Source organism: Passer domesticus, chromosome 1 (genome assembly GCF_036417665.1).
Source record: "Passer domesticus isolate bPasDom1 chromosome 1, bPasDom1.hap1, whole genome shotgun sequence".
In the NCBI taxonomy this organism is placed as follows: domain Eukaryota; kingdom Metazoa; phylum Chordata; class Aves; order Passeriformes; family Passeridae; genus Passer; species Passer domesticus.
Window position 1 is genome coordinate 34,527,339 of NC_087474.1, and position 23,062 is coordinate 34,550,400.

At 40.7% G+C, this 23,062-nt stretch overlaps 1 protein-coding gene across 2 annotated transcripts in view; it reads right to left on the reverse strand.

Moving 5' to 3' along the window:
* Positions 1-18,493, reverse strand: part of ANKRD28 (ankyrin repeat domain 28) — a 116,298-nt gene extending 97,805 nt beyond the window's left edge. The window contains exon 1 of one of the 2 annotated variants that reach the window (XM_064413498.1): positions 18,364-18,493. In XM_064413498.1, the coding sequence (XP_064269568.1) occupies positions 18,364-18,390 (27 nt within the window). In that variant the 5' untranslated portion in view covers positions 18,391-18,493. The remainder of the gene's footprint in view (positions 1-18,363) is intronic. The other variant, XM_064413488.1, reaches the window with a different exon arrangement.
* Between the last annotated feature and the right edge of the window lie 4,569 nt (positions 18,494-23,062).

Below are 23,062 nucleotides of genomic sequence, written 5' to 3' on the forward strand. Positions count from 1 at the left end.
GCTATTCCCAAAACAGCTGGGTGGGTGGGGATCCAAACTCATGGCAGTCATAACCAAGGCTTATCATGAAACAAATTACTAAACTGGAAAAATGTGCCAATTTCAGATGTCTTCAGTACTTTTTTTAAAAGTCCTGGAAAGTCAAACTATGTGGGAGGCTGAGCTTACCAACATTATTTTAGTTACAATAAAAGCAATATATTTTAAATCACAAAACTAAGCTTTACTTTGGATCTCAGGATATGTAATTTAACATATGTAGCACCGAACCGTCCATCTTTTACATGTGATGAGTGTCAGTGGTACCAAATGATGCTAAAGACTGTTTCAATGTAGCACAAACAGAGTTTATTTATCATGGTTACATATAAACTAGAGTACATACAGGAAGGACAACAAGTTCTTCCCAAAATATTCCTGACTATCTCGGGGGCTGGAAGGAGGAGAATAGATATCCATCTGCTGTTCCAAAATCCTTGTGATGATTTGTTTGTATTTATACCAAGCTTTGAAGAGCATGAAACGTACAAATAATTTTAAATGGTATCTCACTTTCTCCTTGTTTTCATGACTTCATCTTTTAGTTATATGAGAAAACTGTTTATGATCTAAAAAAAAGATCACTCATGCACTTGTGTTGATTTACTTACTTGAGCCTCTAATTTTTTGTTGGTTAAAATCAGCATATTATTTGAGAGCATTCTAGAGGTTATATTAACAGCATTTACAACTCCCAGCAGGTTTAGCAACAGCAGATATTCACACGGATGTCTGTCCCCAGTAATCACAGTTCACAAGTAGGTACACTAACACAAAATCAATACCATTAACATACACATGCAGCTGTGAGCCGAGCTGATTTGAGGGGAAGGAGGAGGATTTGAGGGGGTAGGAGGATGCTATCCCTTACTATTTCCTCAGTGACTACTATTTACCAAGGACAACCACGTGGAGGAGCTTCACAGGCAAACAAAGCAGTAATTCAAGCTGTTTCATTATGAATCAGCAGAACTGTCAGAGATCATGGCAAAAGTATTAGACCATTTTTAAATAAAAGTAAATTAAAAAACAGATTTAATAGTTCTCCTGATGTTGAATCCGACTCTGTGATTTGCTATTCAGATAAAAGCTTTGAGCTTGAACAGTTCCCTGGCATAAAACAAGAGGTGAAATAACGAACTGACAAGCCTGAAGATTTGTGAACCTACGAAGCATCCCAAATGACATAAGTGAAAACACGTGTTGATCCTCTGATGTTCACACCACTGTTAAAAATGAAAAATGATCAAAGCAGAAGAGGAGTAAGATCCACTAACAAATCCAGAAACCTTCACCTACATGTTGTTTCAGGATGTGTACATGTATCATTTCAAACAATAACTACTTATACAAAAAGCCATATCAACATTGAAAATTCTTGTGACACACACCTTAAAAAACCCCACAAACAAAGTAGTGCAGCTACTGCACTCATATGCAGCTATGGCCTTCATTTTCACTTTTACAATTCTTTAAGTACTTCAGAGATAATTTCCATTTAAAAATTTGGGAAGAAGGCAAAGCAAGCAGCAGATGAATTCTGATGAAACTTAACATCAAAAGGACAGATAGACAATAGCATTGCTCCTCAAGCTGAGGGAAGAAATCTTTACATTTCACACATCTTTCAGCAAGGTAATTATCTGGATAAAAACGAGGCGGTGTGCTATGAGTCACAGCAGTTCATACATAAATCAACCCATTAAGAAACTTCACAACCAGGACTGACTTCTTTAGAACCTACAGCTACTCTTCAAAAACACTGTACATTAGACCAGAAAAGAGCAATACTTTCTAATCTGAACAGATGCCTGTCACATTCAAAGAGAAATACAAATCCAGAAGTGATGTTCATAGACATTAATATCAGAAGAAAGCATAGGTTTGGAGCTATTTGAGTCTATGTTTGTCCATAGCAGGTTACCTCTCAAAGTCTACAGTCTGGCTTCACAGAAAGCTCAGTGCTTAAAACACACACGAGGACTGAAGAGTTAAAACCCTCAGATTATGACCATGGAATCAAGACTTTCTATTATACAGCTATGACATATTTCAGAACATCTAGGGGAAGACAGCAGTTAAAAATGGATATTGGGTAAAGGGAAGAATGAATTGCATACTTTAGGTATCTGCCAAGGCACAAAAATTAGACATGATCAATAGTATTTATAGGACAGAAGGGTGGAAGTTTGTGAGGTCATCTTTTGCCAGTACACCACCTTTAAAAAATTGTTTCTTGATTAATGGGTTTTAATCATTGTATTTAATTTTCATGTGTCTGAATTTTAACATTTCCACTCTACCAAATACAAGAGTAGGAAAAACAGGAAGAAGGGTTAGGAGTATTTTAGATAACACACATCCATCAGACAGAATGATAAAACCTAAATACTATTTCAAATGAAAAAAGTATGCATTTGCAAAATTAAGTTACAGGCATAAAAAAAAGAATGTCTACTGGAAACTGTCAGCTCATGCACTAACAGGAACAAGCCACCATAAGTAAAAGCTTCATTGGAGTTGTTTCTCCCTCCCTGAAAGAAAAACAGTACCTTTCAAAAGAATATTTTTAGATTATTTTTTGAAAGCAAAAATAGAAGTACATCCAAATGGCCTCACTGGATCTTTAATGAGGAAGTGTCATTATACACAGGGAATAACAGTGCATGCAGTCATTTCTCTACTCCCAGGGCCAGCAATGCAAACAGCAATTGTCTTCTTAATCCTATTGACTAGGCCTTTTAAGAAAAAATGGAAAACATAGCAAAATACATGGAATAAGCAGCTCTTTGATTAGATTTAAGACTCTGCAATTTCATATAAACACTAGTGCACATGGGGTGATGTCTTATCAGCCTTGAGGCTATTGTAACAGGGTTTTTTTTAAAAACATGTTTTTAAAATGGGACAGGAGAAGAGTCAGAATTGACTTGGAACAGAGGCATTGCACATAGGTGTGTCAGGACAAAGCTTTAAGATTTTAACACTGCTCAACGATACACAGCTTTCATTCCCAAAATGCAAAACAGTAAAAGAGAACTGGCCAGTAGACTCAGACACATTTTCACATATGGATGTAGCAGCCCTTCACCTCACAAGAGGAGCCAATCAGTAAACCACAAGTCAAGTATTTGAGTGAAAAACAAGATCCAAATTTTCCAGTTCACTGTAATTCCACAGGAAACACAGAGGGTTCTACCACACACTTTAGGACTTTCTTATTCGAGGGAAAAATCCATTTGCTTGGACAGGACACACGGCCAAACATCTTTATGTGCACTCTGTCTATGGCTTGAATCTTAAATCATGACTGCCACTTCCACAGAAACCCACAAGGCAAACTGGCATTCTTACCTGCTGTGCACAAGTGCCACAGCAGATTCCACTCCAGCAATACAGCCTGCAAAGGGGAGAAAACCAGACACCTCTGACTGCCAGAAGTCAGTCACCTTTCCTATCTGACCTGAGGACTGCTGAACATAAGAGCACAATTTTGAAGTTCAGCAAGATGTGGCCATTACAGGGGGGAAAAAAAGGGTAAATTTTAAAAAAAAATATTATTACATTTCACAGTTTGTGGAACACTTCAAGGGATGAGAAAAAAGACAGGTTAACTGTTACAGCTAAGTTCACTTGCACGGTGGACACAGATCTTCTCAGGAAAATTAATCCCAACCAAGTCATGCCATCAATCTAAAGCAGACCATACAAACCAAACTAAGACCTTGCTCAGTCAAAATGCCATTACACTGACTAAATAGAATTAATTTCCAAAGTACATTTGCCTACCTACAATTATCTAGGTGCAATTCTCTTAAAAACAAATAAAACAAGTCCGATTTTTTTTCTTGACAGATAGGAGCCCAAGAATTTTGCCACATGAAAATTGCAAGTTTTTCACTTCTTCAGGGTGAAGATAGAGGCAAGATGGGACAAGATTGTGAGAACACATCTCCTTTTATGAGGAGAGACTGTGGGAGCTGGACCTCTTAGGTTAGAGAAGACAGAGAGGGGATCTCACCAATGCTTATAAAAACCTTAAAGGTGGTTGCCAAGAGGATGGTGCCAGATTCTTTTCAGTGGTGCCTAGTGACAGGACAAGGAGCAGTGTCCATAAAACAAACCACAAGAAGTTTCACCTCAACACAAGGAACAACTTATTCTCATTGAGGTGACAGAGCACTGGAACAGGCTGCCCAGAGAGGTTGTGGAGCATCCCTATTCAGACACGTTTAAAACCCACCTGAATGTGGGTTTCTGTCACTTGCTCTGTGTGACCCTGCCTTGGGAGGGGTTGGACTGATATCTCCAGAGGTCATTTCCAACCCTGATGATAAAGACAACCTTCCAAACACAGAACAGCCAAGGGGGTAATCCACCACACCAAAACCAGACACAAAAGAAACCCCCTATAAAATGATTATTCTAGCATCTCTCCACAATAGCAATGAACTGTTGCAGCAACATCTCTCAGTCCTGACTGCTTAAATCTCTCCCTAGGGAGAAGACAAGCAAGCCACCACTAAATAAGATCACCAGGTGTCACTCTTCAGAACACACAGCTGATTGCTTTACTAACAGTTTTTCAACTAATTTCTACCTGTGTTCAGAAGAAGGGCAGACCTGGACAAATCAAAGTGAGTTATCCTGAGTTCTATTTTTGCTTTTTGGATGCACTTAAATAGCACATGATAACCCTTACACTGCATTAATTACCTTAATGCACTAATTATTTTACTTTTATTACTTTTGCTATCCTTTTTAATTTGTGATTTTATCAGAGCAGCTAACAAAGAAATAAAAAAATTAATTTGTTTTAATTACATGTGCTACTAATTAAAATCTTCCAAAAATGTCTTATGTTAAGTAGTCCACAGCATCTCCTTCATACAACAACAGTTAATGAGCTGTATCAATGACTTGGGGGTGGTCACAAAGTCTGTCAAAATTTTAGGATTAGCACAGTTCTGTCAGACTTCATAGGAGAAGCTTTTCTTTTTCCCAGCTTCTTCTGATTTTCAACACTGAACAGACCAATTAAGAGGGTAATTGCAAAGAAAATACCATTTGTTCCAGAAGAGGCTACTGTCTAATGCTGCTTTCAAACAGTGAGCTTTCAGAAACTCGTTCCAAGTGCTTAGCTCATGACTTCCGTCCATGAAGCAGTTTGAATTCAGTCCTCTGGCAACAAATATATACTACTTAAGTGTTATTTTTTATAATTCTTTGAAAGCAAGTAGATGCTATACTTAAATCTTAGCACGTTATAGTCATATCTTTTCCTAATGTAATTTTTAAATAAAAAATTCCCCTGTCCTGTTCTCTACGTACTCACGCTCAAACATTCCCTCGAAATTCCCACAATCCATGCCAATAAACCACACTGAAAATAGATTAACCTTTTGTCTAGTCTTATCACTGAGAACCTTTGTACAACATAATACAAAAAGCACAACAAAAAGTACTCTGTATCTTCTATAAACAAGGAACATAAAGTACAGAATAACAAGAAATTTGCCATAAATGTAATTTAATTTGCAGCACTGATTTTTAAACACTAATAGATACATGAAAAAGGTATTCTCAAAACTTTTCATACTTTTAGTACTTGATTTATTTCAGCATAGCAAAGAAGATTCTGCTATCCTCTCATATTCTGTCCTCTTACCAAGAAAATCTATAATTTGATACTTAGGTAAGCTGTTTTAAATATCAAACTATGTTTCTTATTAACACTGTGCAAAACAGTTCTTTATTTAATGTTTGTCATTCTCATTCCCACCCTTCCTGTGTTCATTTGTTTATGTTTTACATTTTTATGTCACCCGTCTGGGTTTTGACACCTACTAGAAGCAGCCCACAGCAGACAGGTGACCTACTCGGAAAGCAGCCCCTGAACAGCTGCCTATGACTTTTAGGCTGAAATTTAAAAAAAAGTTAAATGGTGCTGATGACCAGCTTCAAGAACCACCCTGAAGTAGAGGCTGTAACCTAAGTCCTCAAAAACATACAGGTGATATGTAGGCAATTGTTTGTTTGGAAACTGTTAAGAACAACTTTATTGTACCCTAATATACTGATAATTATTCTCAGTGCATTCTCACAGTCAAAAGACATGCCCAATTTGTTTTCTCTTTTAAATGAAATTTTGTAGTTTTACCATTGCCTATTCCAGAAAATAAAACCAGTCAGATGAATGGCCTCGTCCACAACCTGCTGAATTAAGTGTTATTGCAGCACAATGAAACTGAGAAACAGAATAAAGCAAGGAACAGTCCATCTTGACAGATAAGGTTTTCATTAATGGCAATTCAAAATGTTATCTTCTCTAGCTGCTGATAAAAATGTTTGCACAACCCGTGTGCTTATGTTGTGGTATTCATACACCTATATGAGGTGATGTGTGGAATATAAAATACTATTTTCTATTTCCATTTCCTACTGAGCTGAAATGAAATTTTATTTTCTGTTCCAGAAGGCTGCAGTTTACTCTTAGATTGACATGCTTTGTTAATTACTATTTGTATAGTTTATTTCAACTTAGGCATTTTTCTATGAGCATGTTTTCATACCAGATATTTCCCTACCCCAAGCATATATCTCTGTGCAGGGAGATAGAGGGATCACTAGTCACAACAGGCATGACTCCAAGCCATCACTGGACGGTGTCCAAGAATTAAAGCTGCACACATAAGAGGCACAAATGTTGGAGGGCCCTCTATCCATACATGCTTATATGAGAAAAAAAAAGGCTGCAGCAAGTTCAGACTACTTTTGGCATAGAGTTGTCAGGTAACTGGACTACCCACATGTGGTCTTGTATTTTCCCTGTAACCTCTTGAGAAGAGATGGAAGGCAAGAGAAAGTAATTTTGTTGTCATTTTCAGAGCTCCAGCTGTAAAACTGGCTGGTAGAGCACATGGTCACCCTAAGAGGGGAAAAAGCAACTTTAAAATATTTCAGGAAAACTGACACACTGTTGTCAGATCAGAGATGGGAAAAAGCTGAGGATCCTGATGGGCAGCACATGTGGCAAACAACGATGTTACAGTGGAACTTTTCTTCTTTTGGAGTTTTCAGTCAATGTAAGTCAACATAGTGTATTATAAATAGAAGCAGATTTCTGAAGACCCTAGGTTCTTTCACAGTTAAAGAAGTATTCACAACCACACTCAAAGCCCAGAACAATCAAGAACCAGACAAGAAAACCAAGCCTGTTGTTGAGTTTCCAAACACATTCTAAGAAGCTTAAGACCAACAGCACGAAAGTTACTCAGAGAGAAAGGTCCAAGGCAGACGACACTCAAGTTTCTCCACTCACCTCCAGCCCCCAAACCAAAGGACACTTACACATCATCTGTGATTACAGGACATCTGACACAAAGACAGACATTAGAGTAAGTTTATATGATCCAAAACACTCATTTGTACTTCCTACTTTGGAAAACTTCCAAGAACAACTTCACAGTCCTACGCTAACCTAAATAATTTGCCTCTCCCCTCCCTTTTCACCACTTTGCAGAAGAAAAGAATGAAAGACTGCTTAAGCTCAGCTACCACCTAATATCAAACCATGGCCTTAGGCAGTAGATCAGAAGTCAGTGAGTTTCAACAATTATTGTTAGAAACCTTGCAAATGAAAACAAAAAAAAAACGCCTAAAAAAACAACTGAAGGAGAAGCACATCATTAAACTACATCCTAAAATTACAGAACTCTAATCTTTCATAAAAAATTACCTACTCCACTGGCTTAAAAGAACATGGTTGATTCAGGCACGTACTCATTTCTCACACACACAGTCCTACCCTACACCAGAAACACATTTGCATTCAGTAGTTCATGTATCTGTATTTCCTTCTCCTATCTGTCAGCTGAAAATGTTGGCATTCACTGTGGAAGATAATTTCCAAGTCATATAATTAGCACAGTTGTGGCTGTTAATTAACCTCTTAAAAGAAAAACAGAATTACAAAAACAACATATCCTAATGTTTCTGTCAGTATTTTAACCTTGCTTGTTACAGGTCATTTTCATGGCTTCTTATCTAGTAAAAAATTTAAGACAGTGCAAATATACACCAAAGGAATTGCACCTTACTTCTGCAGCCATACTGCACAGTGAAAAATAAGAACTTGTCATTCTGAACAGGCATCCCGTGACAACACAGCACTTCCCAGGCAGGCTACATATCACTGCACTCCACACAAGAGCAGGTCACAAAACCTTGAGGTCAAGTTATGTAATTCCAACAATTCTTCCTCTTTTCTTAATTATCTATCCTACTTTTACAGGTTGCTTTCCCCAAAAAAACAAGGCATGTGTCAGGCATCGTAAAAGAAGCTCTAGTGGGTAGGACAGTCATATATGTATGACTACATATATATATATATATAAAACAAATATACATATAAAAACAAATACCAGGGCTTTCTGGACACATCCAAAACACCTGTATGTCAGTAGAGGTAATAAGGGCTGCCACAACATGGAAGGCTGAGCTGCAGCAGACACTTCTGAGATCTTTTCTGCAGGTACATCCATCCTGTCTTTAGGTTCAGTTTATTCTGGCCAACTGCTGCCACCAGATCAAGCTTCAGGCCTGCAGGTTTTATTTGTGCTTGTGGCCACTGCAGAGGCAAAGAGCTAATTTTCTGAAGAACTTACTCCAGAATGACAGGTCCCAAACGACTCTGCAACACCTCCAGTCAACGTGGAGGAGAGCACTGCTAATACTGGTGTGGCAAACTTCCAGGGACTGGAGCTGAACTTGTCTGAAGCCTCCAAAAGCACCGCTGGCAGTGCTGTTCCTCCTGCCGTTCAAACAGATCCTGTTTCTTTGGCTTATGTAAGTTCCAGCAGAGAGCTTTATAGAAGGAAACATATCTCACTGCTCCCCCATGGAAGGGGTGGGATGTCGAGACAGGAAACCAGTGTGATACCCTAAATGTGTAGGATATTTTGTACAGCCATTGCAACAGCAAAAGAGAGCCTTCCAGATGACATTAAGGCTAAAATGTAAAGACATAATCAACAATTTTTCAACAGTCGTGGCAAAATTTTTCTGCAAAATTATTTTAATATTTGTGGACACAGACTCATGAACCACGGCACTTCTAGTAATTATTCTTGAATTATATATGCAGTAAGTTTAATACTTAAATGATTGCAAAAAGCAGTTTTAACACATGCAGAGTATTACAGAAATTTTATCAACCTTCAGGTATGAAAGCCCCATAAATAATGTGTTCAAGTGCATGCTAAAAAAAAAATCACATTTTTAATTATGGCTTTCTAGATGGTGGGACTTTAAAAAAAAAAGGGGGAAGCAAATTCATGATATGCAGAGTCAAAGTCCTTTCAGAGATAAAAGATATGGCTGCATGCAGCTATATTTGCCCTTCCAAAATAACAAATTTGATATACTTGATCCAAAACCATTTTTTACATCTCTGGGTGTAGAAAAACAGCAGGAGGCATCCTCTTCCGTGTATTATTCACAGTGTTAGTCTGAGATTATAGATGCTGGGAAAGTTCCCTTCCTGTGCTGTAAAAAGGTGCAGTAGGTAGAAAAAGGAATCAATATCTTCAAGTCATTGCAAACACAGCTCCACAGGGTAGCTGGATACCTGTTGGTTTTTTGGATGATCCTTGACCAGGAAATTTTAAGTTCATCAGAAGAGCATTGCTGTTCACTGTTGCTGACAAGCTGTGATAGCCTAACCATTTCTGTCCTCTGGTTCTCTCTGGTGTTCTATAAATCCTCTCTTCACCTTTCCTTTTCACTCTCATTATGAAAGCATTCAAAGAACTCCTCTCTTGAGCTCTGTTTCTTACAGAGTAGATTAACTTGACTATTTACATCCCTGATTGCAGTCATTATAATTTACCAAACTTATGGTAAAAACAAAAATAGAGAAATGTCAATGGACAAGTCATAAAATATTCTTTACTTGAAAGGTTTTATTTTAATAGATTTATCACTCTGTAATCTAAGTAGTGTTAGGTAATAAACTTTAAATGCTCCTGTGCTTGTGGACGGAAAAGAACCACAAACAATGTCAGTAGGTAGGACTGGAAGAAATAAATGACCTGGCTGGTTACTACAGGATCAGTAGTGCTACAGGTCAGTAATGGCCTTTGCAATTTTGCTGGTGACACAAGAGAAAGTGTTTTTCTAGGAGTACTCCTAGAAAATTATCCCCCAGAAAGAAAGAGCACTGTTAAAAAAAAAAAAAAAGGTAATAGGTACAGCAGAGATATAAAATAAAATATGGCTCCTGGAGCTGAGACAAGGAGCAAAGGAAATAGAAGCCATCAGGCAGTACCATTACAGGGTTCTGACCTGGCAAAGACCGCACAGCAACACAGAATTAAGCATAAGACCTCTTTCTATCGATCCTCATGTTTTAGCAAACACAGCAAGAACAGAACAAAACTGCAATTAGAGAGGGACAGAGGAGAGGAGTGAGGAATGCCATTAGCATGCTGTTTCTGAAGCACCCTTCTACCATGACTTGGGACACTGCACTAATTTGAAACAATGAGTAATAATGTAACCAGAAAAACAACGTTAGCATTTTGTTTTTCTTCCTCTCCTGATTTATGTCCTTCATTTTAACCTACCAACAATATTTTGTGGGGACACACTGGTAAGTGAATGAAATGTTAGCAGACACGACACAGATATCTGAGGCAGGAAAGACACATCAAGTGCTCGGAATGAAAAAAAGGACTTGCATAGATTATCTGCCCACTCTCATGAGCAACTCATGACAGAAGAAGCAGATGACCTGAAGATAGGACAGGTAAGGAGAGAACACCAATTACCTCAAACATGGTACAAAACTTAGTCTGCAGAAATGGATTTAAATTACTTAATTATTTATTAGTTATAGATTATGTTAGTATATAAATAACTACAGAACTTCCTGAAAATGTTTTTCACTGCCCCCAGGTGAGCTGTCTATGACACAAGTAGCTCCTTCATCTATGAGCTGGGTAGATCCCTGGTCTATTATGCTGCCTGCAGCTTGATGAGCAGGTTCCTGATGGAAGGTTCAACTTTCTCCTTTGTCAAGGGGACCAGCATAGGTGGAGCGATCAAAATCAAAACAAAAGGAGGACAAACAGCAAAATCTTGAAACAAAACATGGATTCTTCATGATTGCTAGAAGTTCTGTAAGCTCTAAAAAAGGCTTGTTTTGGTCTCAATGCTTTAACTAACTGTAATTTCATTTTCATTTTGTCATACTGACTGTTCTTGCTTGTGCTTTCTTCTCCTCCTTCATTAAGGCAGCACTGTATCTTCACTTTGCCAAAGTAAAAAAAAAAATTTTAAAAATCCATGCTTTCTTCTCTGCATCAGATGGAAGCAGGTACAGGACTGCAGCACAAAGTGAGAGTGGACCTTAAGTATAATTGCATGACTGCAAAATGAACAAGAATGACTTATAGGCAAATGCTCATCATCTTGAATTAGAAAGGCCACTAAGTGAGGTTCATTGTCTGAGAATATGGAAACATTAAACATTTAGGATGACTTCACAACAGTTCAAGACACAGTCAGAATTAGACTTAAGTCACGTAAACAGGCAGTTACCTACAAAACCTGAACATTCAGAAAGTTCTAACATGAGTCAGTTTCATGTTTCACCCCCATCCAGGTAACTTTAATTCTGAAGTTTAACAACATAAGCTTGAGTTGGTTTTTATCTTTTTTTTTTAACCAGATGCCAAGCATTAGAATACGCAGGCTTCTGCTTCATACTTCTCAAATTAATATCCATTTCAGTAACTTACTGAGAAAAATATTTGTTCTCAGGCTGCCCTAAATAGGTAGACTCTATTCATGTAGAAAATAATCTACTTACTGTTCACATTCACATATACATTACTGTAGAAATAAACAATGAAAATCTCAGATTATATTCAATTCACAGTAAAGAGCATTTCATTTTTTAAGGACCGAAATCATCAGCTAAGTCATTAACTTCAGCTAACAAGCAGTTTCCTAACCTACAAGAATGCTACAAACCAACTATTTTGTCCCTCTTTTATTTGCAAATCACTGCTGGTGCTTCCTCTTTATCTCTCTGCACACACACAGCTGCCTACAAGTCTCACCTTCCCTTCTCTCCCCACTACTCAGTCCCACCATTCTTACATTAGCTCTGGTTTCTGTGCTGAAATGGGTCAGTGCTGTATAATTCATCAACACCAGAATCACAACTGAATTAACAGAGTTAAACCTCTACATTACCACCCCCTGGAGAGAGTGCTAATGTCTTTACTAAGGAAAGAATAACATTCCCTGATATTTTGGAGCTTAAACATTAAGATTCTTTTCTCTTTGTACAAAGGATAACACCAAGACACCTTATTTCAGATGTATCTTGAAATGCCAGATGAGAACTTGTCTTCCACCCCCAACAATGAAAGGAAAACAAACCTCCCAAAAATCAGCACTGTAAGCATGCTCCCAGTGATGTACTGCTTTGTTTACTTTTTTATTGATGTGAAATGTTCTATGATTCTATTGTGATACAGGTTATTTAAAAACAAACATTATAAATAACTTTGAAACAGTTAGTCACTGTAACTAAGGCAACGAGTCTCCCACTCAATTTCCAGAAATAGGAGTAAGGAATAGAGGTAAGAACAAAGTAAAAAGTTGGCAGGAGCAAGAAAACAAATCATCAAATACTAGTTTGACCTCAGGATGGCCCAGCTGATTAGAGAAAAATATCAGGTATGGCAAATGAGAAACAAACTTGCTGACAAAAGATGAGATAGAGAATATGAAGTATATAACATCAAATATATTTAATTTCCATAATCGCATTCCACAATCCATTTCAGTGAATGGAACAACCGTAGGAATCTGGGAAAATAACAATCCATGCCAGATAGCAGACTGCCAGTTCAGCTACTAGTTTCCTACAGGAATCATCTTTTTCTGTTGGTGCTGAAGAAATCATTTCTTAATAGAGACCTGCCCATTTGCTTCATTTTTCTCTTGATATTTGCCTCCAAATAATGGTCAGAAACCTTGGATGCTAACTACATGAATAGACCTTTATATCCTCCCAGAAGGCTGCTGAGTTAACAGGATCCGCCTTAAGGATCTGACTGCAGAATCAAGGCTTGCTTTGTTTCTCTCCCACCTTTTTTTTTCCTTCTTCTTTTAAAAGGTTTATTTTCTTGACTGAGGAGAACTACTTGTTCACAAGTCAAAAGTTCCAAAGTTATCATGGGGCAATCTGATCCCCCCAAACGAACACGTGGTAGAACCAGGTTCTCTCAACACATTCTAATGGAAGGGCTGGTAATTACTGCATATAACAAGATAAACAGAGTTCAAGTTACTCAGAGTTGTCCATCAGCTAAAGAAACTTATCTTTGCAGCACATGTAAGTTCTTAGCCTGGGAACAAGAGAACTAACAATAAGACTTTAGGTGTCTTGGTAAGAATTATGATTTCTTAATTTAATTATCTTGTATACAGTTTGAAAAGATTGGACACAAATTTTAGGGAGAACATATAATGGACAACAGAGTACAAAGAGCTGGTTCTTAACAACTACAAGATTTATGAAAGAAATTATTGGGTTTTTTAAAAGAGTAACTTTAAAGTAACTTCTACCAAAAAAGTCCAAAATAAAACACACATCTCATTAGCCTACATCTGAACAGAATTTGTAGAGCAATACCACATAATTCCATTCCCACCATATCCCTCCCTCACTGAACAGCAGCAGCTCCTTTTCATCACCACAGGAGACCATTCCTCCTCTTAGTGTAACAAGGAACTAGTTGGGACATTTATTCTTGGCATAAATTCTAAAAGAATGAAGTCTAACGCTGGCAGTAATGAAAATAGCAACCATAGAGGCATTCAGAGTGTTCACTATGACACTGCAAACATTTGTTTAACTGCCAATTGAACAAGATCCATCTCAGCTACGAGAAAGATATAAATGGGCAATAAAGAAGTCAGTGCTCTCACTGCTCAAGGACTTTAAAGATAAGTGGTCATCCTAATATCCTCATGCAGTTGTTCCTACTCAGATCCTTACCACTCATGTCTGACTTATGGAAATAAATGCACTGCTTCAAGCAGTCTAGCAGTCATACAGGAAAATCCCATACAAAATCCTTCCACATGCCCATCATTATTAGCCCTAAGACATCTTTCTGTTACACATTTAAGATTCAGAGAAAATGGGAAATGCATAATATTAAAACTATGATGCACCGAGAGAAAAAATAAAGCTTTACCAAATACAAAGACACTGCATCCAATGAATTTTGCCAGAAATAGTTATACAGCTGCAAAACTAGAGAAAAAACCCCAAACAACAGGCCAATTTTTATTCATTTTACACCTTTCAAGAAATTTCTGCTGAGATGTAGGCTTATGTGAGCCTCAAAGACGACCTATAGGCACATATGCAGGTAAGGCCTGTAACAGAAAAGCTGTTGGGAAATCCAAATTTCACCTGCACGCTAAGGAAAAACTAAGCTGTCAATTACCTCTGAGGTGTAAGAGAGACTAATTCGCAGCCCCTTATTAGTGTTCCTAGAACCTATAATTGCATAACAAAAAAACCCAGAAGATAGTTAGCCTTTCACACTTAGCTATGCAGAGGTGAGAGGGCTTTCACCCAGGAGACCAAGGAGTACCACTGTGGATACCCACAAACAAGTTACTCCTTTGTTTTCCCCCACTCCATATCTTCCCTTCCACCCACTTCCCCAAAAAGGGAGAAAAAAAATTGTGCTAGAACATTAGTGACCCTTGACCTAAACTGGACTGTCAGTACAATTTCTAACAGCAGTGTAACACAGCATTTCAGGAAGAAACAAACTTTTCTAGGCTTTGTCTCGGAATTTTTAAAGCAGCATCTCATCACCAGAAGAACCTGGTATACAAGCACCAATATATGAAGACAAAATGAAAGCAAACAAACTTAAGAACAAATACCTCAATTATAATGTACATTTACCATGTTTTTAATCTCTACCTTGAATAGTTTAACATTCAGCATTTGCAGATTTGCTTCCTTTGTCATTAAACAACAACTGCACAATACTGCACAAAACCCCAAGAGCAACGAGAACAACCTACAATTTCTAATTTGCCACTTGAATGATTGCTTTTCTATACCTGAGTTACAGGTTGCTATTGAGCATTACAAGTATCAGCTTTGCCCAATACAGTTCAATTTAGCTTTAAATGCAATTTTTTGCAAACGTGGCTTATGAGTTTTTTTGATACCTGATATACTTTGTAAGCAAACATAAGTCACTTCTGAAAGTGCAGTGTGCACCCTCAATTATGTCACAACTTTGAAATATATTCCTGCCTGGTAGGATGGCAAAGCAATAAAGCTCAAGTAGCAACACAAATTTACAGACAATGTACTGGCTGGCTGGTTGTTGAACCCAAGGCCTACTTTTCTCAGTGGGGGAAAACCTGTATTCTGAAGGTTAAACGTGTCAAATCAGCCTCCACAGACAAACAAATATTTGAGCTTCACAAACACATTAAGCATCTGCAGGATCAAAGTTTTGTTTATCAGGTACTAAGTAAATTAAATCAAGCAAGCAGAACTGGGATTTCACCCTCTGAGCTTAACTAAGAGCCTCAGAGCAGAATTTCTCACCTCATTGTAACTTCCCGAGCACTGCTTTGACACCAGCTTGCAGTAACTTGAAAAACTAAGCAAGTGCAAGAAAACACTAAGCTTCTTGTATGGCATAAGCCTGCCTGTCTCCAGCATAATTCTGACATTTAGCACAGAGCCCTTCTACATGATCAGGGAATAAAATCAACAGGTTTGTGCTGAACTTGGAAAAATAATCTTGATAATTCCATTTAAATAATACTTTAGTTAGTAAGTTTTTTTGTTTCAGAAAGTTATTAATCTGACAGTTGAAGAAAGAAACTAGCAAGTCACTTCCCAGCTGAACAGTACAAACAACAGAGCAGCCTTTGCACTTCCCTGTGAAGCACAGCCACCACTGAAGACAGAGCCACTCTAAGGACTACAAATACACAAGACAACTTACTTTATCCTAACCAAACACACCACTACGGAGCAAAGCAAATGGTTCAGGCACACAAGAAGCACCCTTCATGAACTACTGAGGAGGAACACCTCTGCTCCCACCCAGTACCACAGGCTGGTTTTCACAAAGAGCAGGTGGTGCCACACTCTCCGTACAGCATCCTCAGGTCAAGACATCCTGCAGCACACTGCAACAGTGACCTGCAGGAATGCTCTGCATCCCAAAGCCGAGGGGTTTCATGTTAACATGATTCCTCATGACTTTCTGGCATTCTCACTCAGTTACAACAGAATTCAGTTTGAAATAACTGATTTGTCAAGCAACTGACACTTTAGCAGCAGAAATGCAGCTGCTGCTAAAAATCACTCCCCCTACAAAAGACTGTCCAAAACCAGCATTCCCTTCCTTCCCTCCATCCCTTCCCTGCCCTAGCACCCCCTCCTTTATGTGAAAGAATACTTCAATTCCAGTGTATCAATTCCTCTTTACAGATCTCTGAAGCCTCTAAAAAGTCTACCTTGTACTTCTTCTAGATTAAAACTTCCATTATGACAGAGGCTGAAAGCCTCACATGCATTACTCTGTCAAACCAATGGTCCCACACAGTTCAATATTTCACTTCAACATCTGTCAACAGCAGGACCCTCCCCAGAAGAAAAGTTCTGAAATACAGTACTTTGATGATAACATATTGATAATGGGATTTTTGCCAACTACTTTGCAATGATTACTTGCAGAGGGGTTGTAGTTCTTTGTTTTAGCAGAAAGGCTTATTTAATAGAAGAGACAAACAAGTTCTTATTTCTGTGGGAAGTCTCCCACAGAAGAACAGCGACAAATCCTGAAAGAAAATCTAACTCAAGGGACACTAAGTGTCTTTCAGATCCACAATTGTTGCTGATTCATAGATGAGGTTCTAAAAGAACATGAGACTTCACAAAGTTTACATACAACACAGCAGAGAGATAAGAGATCCCAGCCCCATATCACCAAATGCTCCTTAGAACAAATCCTGAGGGATCATGCAACCTAAGTGTGAAAACACAGATGTGTGTGTAACTAATGAAAGGACTCGCAGGTAAGGATGGGCTGATACCGATCAGCATAACAAACAGACACGGAATAACAGCTGCCTAACCACCCCCAAGTTCTACAGGCTTTTTTTTTCTGCGGGTTTTTTTTTTTTGGTGGTTTTTTTTTTTTTTTTTGGAAGGGGGTGGGGTCTTCAAGTGTTACAGTTGGTTATCTTTAAGGAAGATTAACAAGGAGACTCACAGCAGGATGTATGAGTTCTTTACAGGGAATTTGGCCTCACACACATGAAAACACGAGAAAATACCATTCCTAAGAAACATCTTGTCATAGGCGGCAAACTGGCAGCGCAGACCCTCCCACCTTTGTATCCTGATATCGCACAGGAGACAATAGGTAGGACAGGGGAGACACCAGGAAAGGACAGAGCAGCGAAGACAAGTATTTTTCACCAGCTGGGATGGAAACCCAAGAGCCTGGCAGACAAAGAAGGGTGTGATGCGACGACAGCAGCAGCCCACCGAAGGCACCACGAACCTCCTTCGCTTTCAGGAGGGCAGCGCGGGCTCGGCGAAGCTCTGTCACGACCGCGGGAGGCGAAAGGCACGGCGGCCGAACAAAAGATTTTAAAGGCCTGGAAGGGAAAGGTGGAGGGACGAGCAGGCGGCTCCCGGGCACGTGAAGCTGCGCAGGGCAGGGGCCGGCTCCGGCTCCAGCCCCATCTCCCGGGCACGCCGCCTCCCGCCGGCAGCCTCCAGGTCGATCCCCTCACACCGGCCGGCTCCTCAGGCCCGGGCAGCCCCGTCCAGAGACCCTTCCCTTCCCAAAGAGGCGCGGGGCAGGGCAGGCGGGGGAGCCCTCGGAGCCACCCCCGTCACCGCTCCGGGCTCCCGCTCGCTCCGGGGCGGGTCTCGGCAGGACCCGCCGGCCGGGCGAGCCGAGGGGCGGGCGGGCTGCCGCGGCCACCTGTTCGGCCCGCTACCTGCGAGGGACGGCGGCTCCCGCCCGCCCCGCGGCGGCACCGGCGCCCACACCGGGCGCACATGGCGCCTCCCACCCAGCCCGGACCCCGGCGGCGGCAGCAGCCATGCTGCCTCCCGCTGCCCGCCGCCTGTCACCCGCGCGCGCACGGCAGCCCGCGGCGGCGGCGGGCGCGCCCGGCGGCACCGGGAGGGGAGGAGGAGAGGGGGGAAGGCGAGGGAAGCTCGGGAATGCCCACCTGCTCGCGGAGTTTCAGGAACACCATGGCGAGCGCGCGCCGCCGCCTCCGCCCGCCGCCAACGACTCCCGGCTCCGCGCGCCGCGCGGCCACGCCCCCCCGCCGCCACCGCCCGCGCACCGCCCGCGCGCCGGCCGCGCCCCCGGCCACGCCCCCCGCGCCCGCCGCCGCCACCCCGCGCCGCGGCCGCGCGCCCTGCCCCGCTGGGGGCGGGGCCTCGCCGAGCCCCGCCCTCCATGCCCCGCCCCGCCGCTCGCGCCGCCGAGCAGCTTCCTGAATGAACCCGCCCGCCCGCACCACCAAGGGCCTCGCTGATTGGCCCTCGGGAGGCGGGGCAAAGTAAGGGCGGCGCTGATTGGCCGGCCGGGCGCGGCGGGCCCGGCACGGGGCGATAGCGTGGGGTGGGCACGCGGGAACGGGAGCGGGAACGGGAGCGGGAACGGGAACGGGAGCGGGAACGGGAACGGGAGCGGGAACGGGAGCAGGAGCAGGAGCAGCAGCAGCGCGGCCCTTGGGACAGCCCGGCGGGGCTCGGCCGCTCGGAGCCACAAGCAGCGGGACGGGGTTAGCGGCACCAAGGGCAGCTGCGGGTCCCGCTGGCCGGGGAGGGAAGGAAGGAAGGAAGGGGAGCTGGGGGCACCGTGCCCGGCAGTGTCAGCAGGCCGCACAAACGCACAGAGAGGCGCCCTGACAGAACGCCAGACGGAGCAGACGAGTACACAGAGTACACGTAAATGCAGAAGACAGCTAACTCGAAAAAGAGAAAGATGGTTTCGCAATGTATTTATTCAGCGTTCACCTCTTTTGGCAGAGGGCCAGCAGAGGTGTCATCTACAACGCTCCCGTTGTGTATTCTGACAGATAATTTCCAGGCTTGCTGTGTGCTGTGCATGTTGGGATAGGTGGGACATAGGTGGGACTTGAAAATCCTCTTGTGAAAGGACGAGAAGCAGCGCACAGGACACAAATCAGAGCGTGCTGCTCTTCCATAAAATAGTGCTGCAGCCAGCCATGGTAACAATGACTGGCAAGAGTTATTTTCTCCTGAGTTTTCATTTCCCCTCAAAAAAAATAGCAGACTCGAGAGGCTGAGGCTTTCTGGAATTGCATACTGCTACAGACAACAGTGATATGAATATTTCAAGTTTCTTGATTTTCTCTTAGCTTTGAAATAGACTCTGAGTTCTTAATGCTCCACATACACTTAAATCTACTTAGACTTTGTTATTAACCTAAGGAAAATGAATGTCTAATAAAGAGTGTATTCTGTGTGAACACTCATTTGTTCTCGCTCATGGCTTGTTATTGATCCAGCAGGAGCCTGGCACGTGGACATGTTCTTTTGGAGAACAGAAGGGTTTTCTATAGGTGCTAGCTGAGGCTAACTATTTTAGTTAGCTTTGAATACCAGTGATCTGATGGAATGTGTTTGTTTGGGTTATTTTATTTTAACCAGTTAGGAATTGTCTGATTTTACCAGGCAAAGGAAAAAAAAAAATCAACCTTGCCATACTTTGTAAATGAATGTTTTTGACATCTGGATATGTCCAGAAATGCTGATTATTATAATTAAATGTTTTCATTAATTTCAAGTAGCCCTATAATTTATTATTTGTGTACCTATGTTTTTTGTTGTTTGTTTGTGAATAGAAGTATTTTGTAAATTGCAAATATGAAACAGGTAGATTTTGACACTGTGCAAAACAGTTAAGGACTGTGATAACAATGTGGTAAAGAGACCAATGGTTGTGGAAATTAGAGATAATTTTATCAATGCAGTCAGTGAAGGAGAAAATTACATCAGAGGTGTTGCCTTTGTCTGTCCCCAAATTAGACTGCTCCTTTTCAAAGTGAAAAGAATGTCTGGGAGCTGATAAAGTTCTTCTCCCTGTGAAGCTTATGAGTTGGTGGAGTTACTCAGAAAAGCATCTACTTTCAGCTCGCCTGCTATTTTGAGCAATTTATGCAGACAGTTTATCCTACATGAAAATGTCTCACCTGTCTCAGGAGCACCTGGTGCAGCTTGGAGCCAGGTCCTGACTCAGTGGGGAAAGGCAAATCTTTTACATTTTCAGTTTTCCAGCTCCTTGCTCCAGTACTCAGCATACAGCCAGGGACAGGCCTGTTGGCTGTGCCATCTGCACTTAAATATGTCAGCAACCAACACATCTCTGACCACTGATCTTTGCTTTTTTCCCCCTCTGGGTTACAAGATAATATAGCATGAAAAAGTTCAAATGGTAAAATGCAGAAGTAAAAATATGGATCTTGGAGATACCTGTCTGTTCAGTTTAAGCACGAGAGGTTGTTGAGATGGCTTGCATACATGCAGGGGATAACACAGAAGTGGGGATTTTCTGAGTGCTGTTTCCCTGATGCCAATCAGTTTCATGTGGATATTTTTACTCAAGTCACAATATAAATTGCTGCCTTATTCTTACTCTGTGAAAAGCAGCCCAAATGGCTATTAGAACTGAAACCAAAAAATGAGAATATCACCAGTGTCAGTATTGTCTAATCTGCTAGCGTGCCACAAAATACAGTATTTGACTGCAGAGTGACAGAAATAGAACAGAAATTAAACCTCAGAAGTTAGATGTAACAGTGCTGCAAGGAAATGAGCACTTTTAAATGTTTTGTAGAAGGGTAAGTCACTTTGTTACCCTTTGTTAAAAGGTAAATAACTGCCCAAGCGTCCCTTAGGAACCTTCACAGAATATTTCACACAAGTCTGAGTATTGACACACAAACACACTGAAAGCCACAGCATTTCTGACAGAGTTCAGAAGACATGTCTGCAGAAGTTAGAAATTTCCACAACACTTTTTAATTGGACAATTTGTAAATTATTAGCAGCCTGGCTCTCCCAAGGGCACACTTTCAGCAGAGAGCCATAGGCTTTAACTGCACAGCTCCCATTAATGTTAATATTAAATCTTCGTGCTGTAATCTATCCCACAGCACGTAACACTACCCAGTGTTTTAAAGATAGGACCATATGTGCTGCACTGAAATACGTAATGGGATCAAATTGAAGAGACCACAGAAACCTCACACTGGAGATATTTTTTGAGCTCATCGGAAATGTCCTTGTGATTTATTTGCTTTGCCAGGAATGCCTGTATACTTGGCTCTTTCTGACTGAGGGCTTCAACCCCAGTGAAGTAGGTATTCATTCTTTTTTCATTGTTCAACGGGGGTAAACAGGCACAGAGGTCAACAGGCTTACACAAGGTCATGGCATGAGTCACTGCTGTGGCTAGGAATAGAATCCAGGAGTCCTCATTGCCACTGATCTCCTCCAAATGCTGCCCTGTACTCCTAAATTACAGCAGGGCTAATTTTATTTTTGCTCAGAATACAAGGTGTCTGAAATCAATAGAAATGTTATAGTTTCCTACAGAGGGATGCATTTCTCTTGATGGCTCTGAATCAGCAGTTCTGGGGAGCTAGATGGAAACCACACTCATTTCGTAATGGTATGCTGGGAGCATCATCATAAAGATTTTTACAGATTCTGTGACACATTTTATCCATCAAAATCTAAACCAGTCAAGGTTTTGTAGTTCTGTCCCAGAGATTACATTTTGAATTGTTGGCTGTTCATAGCTACTGACTGTACTGGAAACATATTAAGTATCATAATGTCTTCATCAATCAAATATCATCGATTGGCACTTCTAAAGCACCATTATGCTTATGGTGGCTCATTTGACCAATTTAGTACCTGTCTGATGCAGACAGGAGATGAGAGAACTCCTGTGCCCTCCTTATTCAAGGAACAAATTTAATATCCAGAGGAGGGTAGGGCAAATATGAGTGTCCTTTGAACAATCAGCAAGGGACAGGAGCCAGCAAAACAGCTCTAAGTTCCTATCAGTCCTGTATTATAAGGAAAATTCAAATAGAAGTGAGAGAAAACAGAAAATTAAGAATATATAGAATGAGGTAGCAGCAGCAAGAAATTACATCACTTGCAATTTTATCTGGAATTGCATATTAGAAATCTTGTTCACATTTCTTCTAATTTGAATAACATGCAACTTTTTTTTTCCCCCCCATAAATTAAGTTTATTTCCTTCAGCAGGATAGGGTCTCAAAGAGGCACAGGAAAGGTACAAGGGACCCTGGCCTCTGGGTGACATAGAGGAGAATTTTATCCAAAATCTTCTTATTATTTCTTTTTTTACTGTCTCCTAACTGTCCAAGCATAGTGGAATGAAGTTGTATGCTTTTGGGAATGAGATCTTAAAAAAATATTAGTTCTGAGTAGCTGTGAAGCCAAAATTAATATAATAAACTTTAAAGAAATAAATTTTATTTTTAAAATTACCTGAGACATGGAAAGAGAAAGAAAAACATAATTAACATATTTTCTGCTGTTAGCCCACCCCAAGATGATTTATTCTTAAAACACAGTGAATATCAGCACCTTTATACATTCTCACATCAAACTACCTTGGATTAGTGCTTATAGACTAGAATATTTTCTTACATATTTCTTAATATAAAAGAAATAGAATATTTTACTTACATTTTATTTATTCAACAAAATACTCTGCTTTGTTTATATAAATAACCAAATGCCTCAAAATATTTTGGGAGTTTTTTAGGCTCATTGTATACCAGAGTGGACAGTATTGAATAACTGGAAACTCCAGTGGGATGTGATTTTGCAAATTATTTTTTCTGGCTTGGC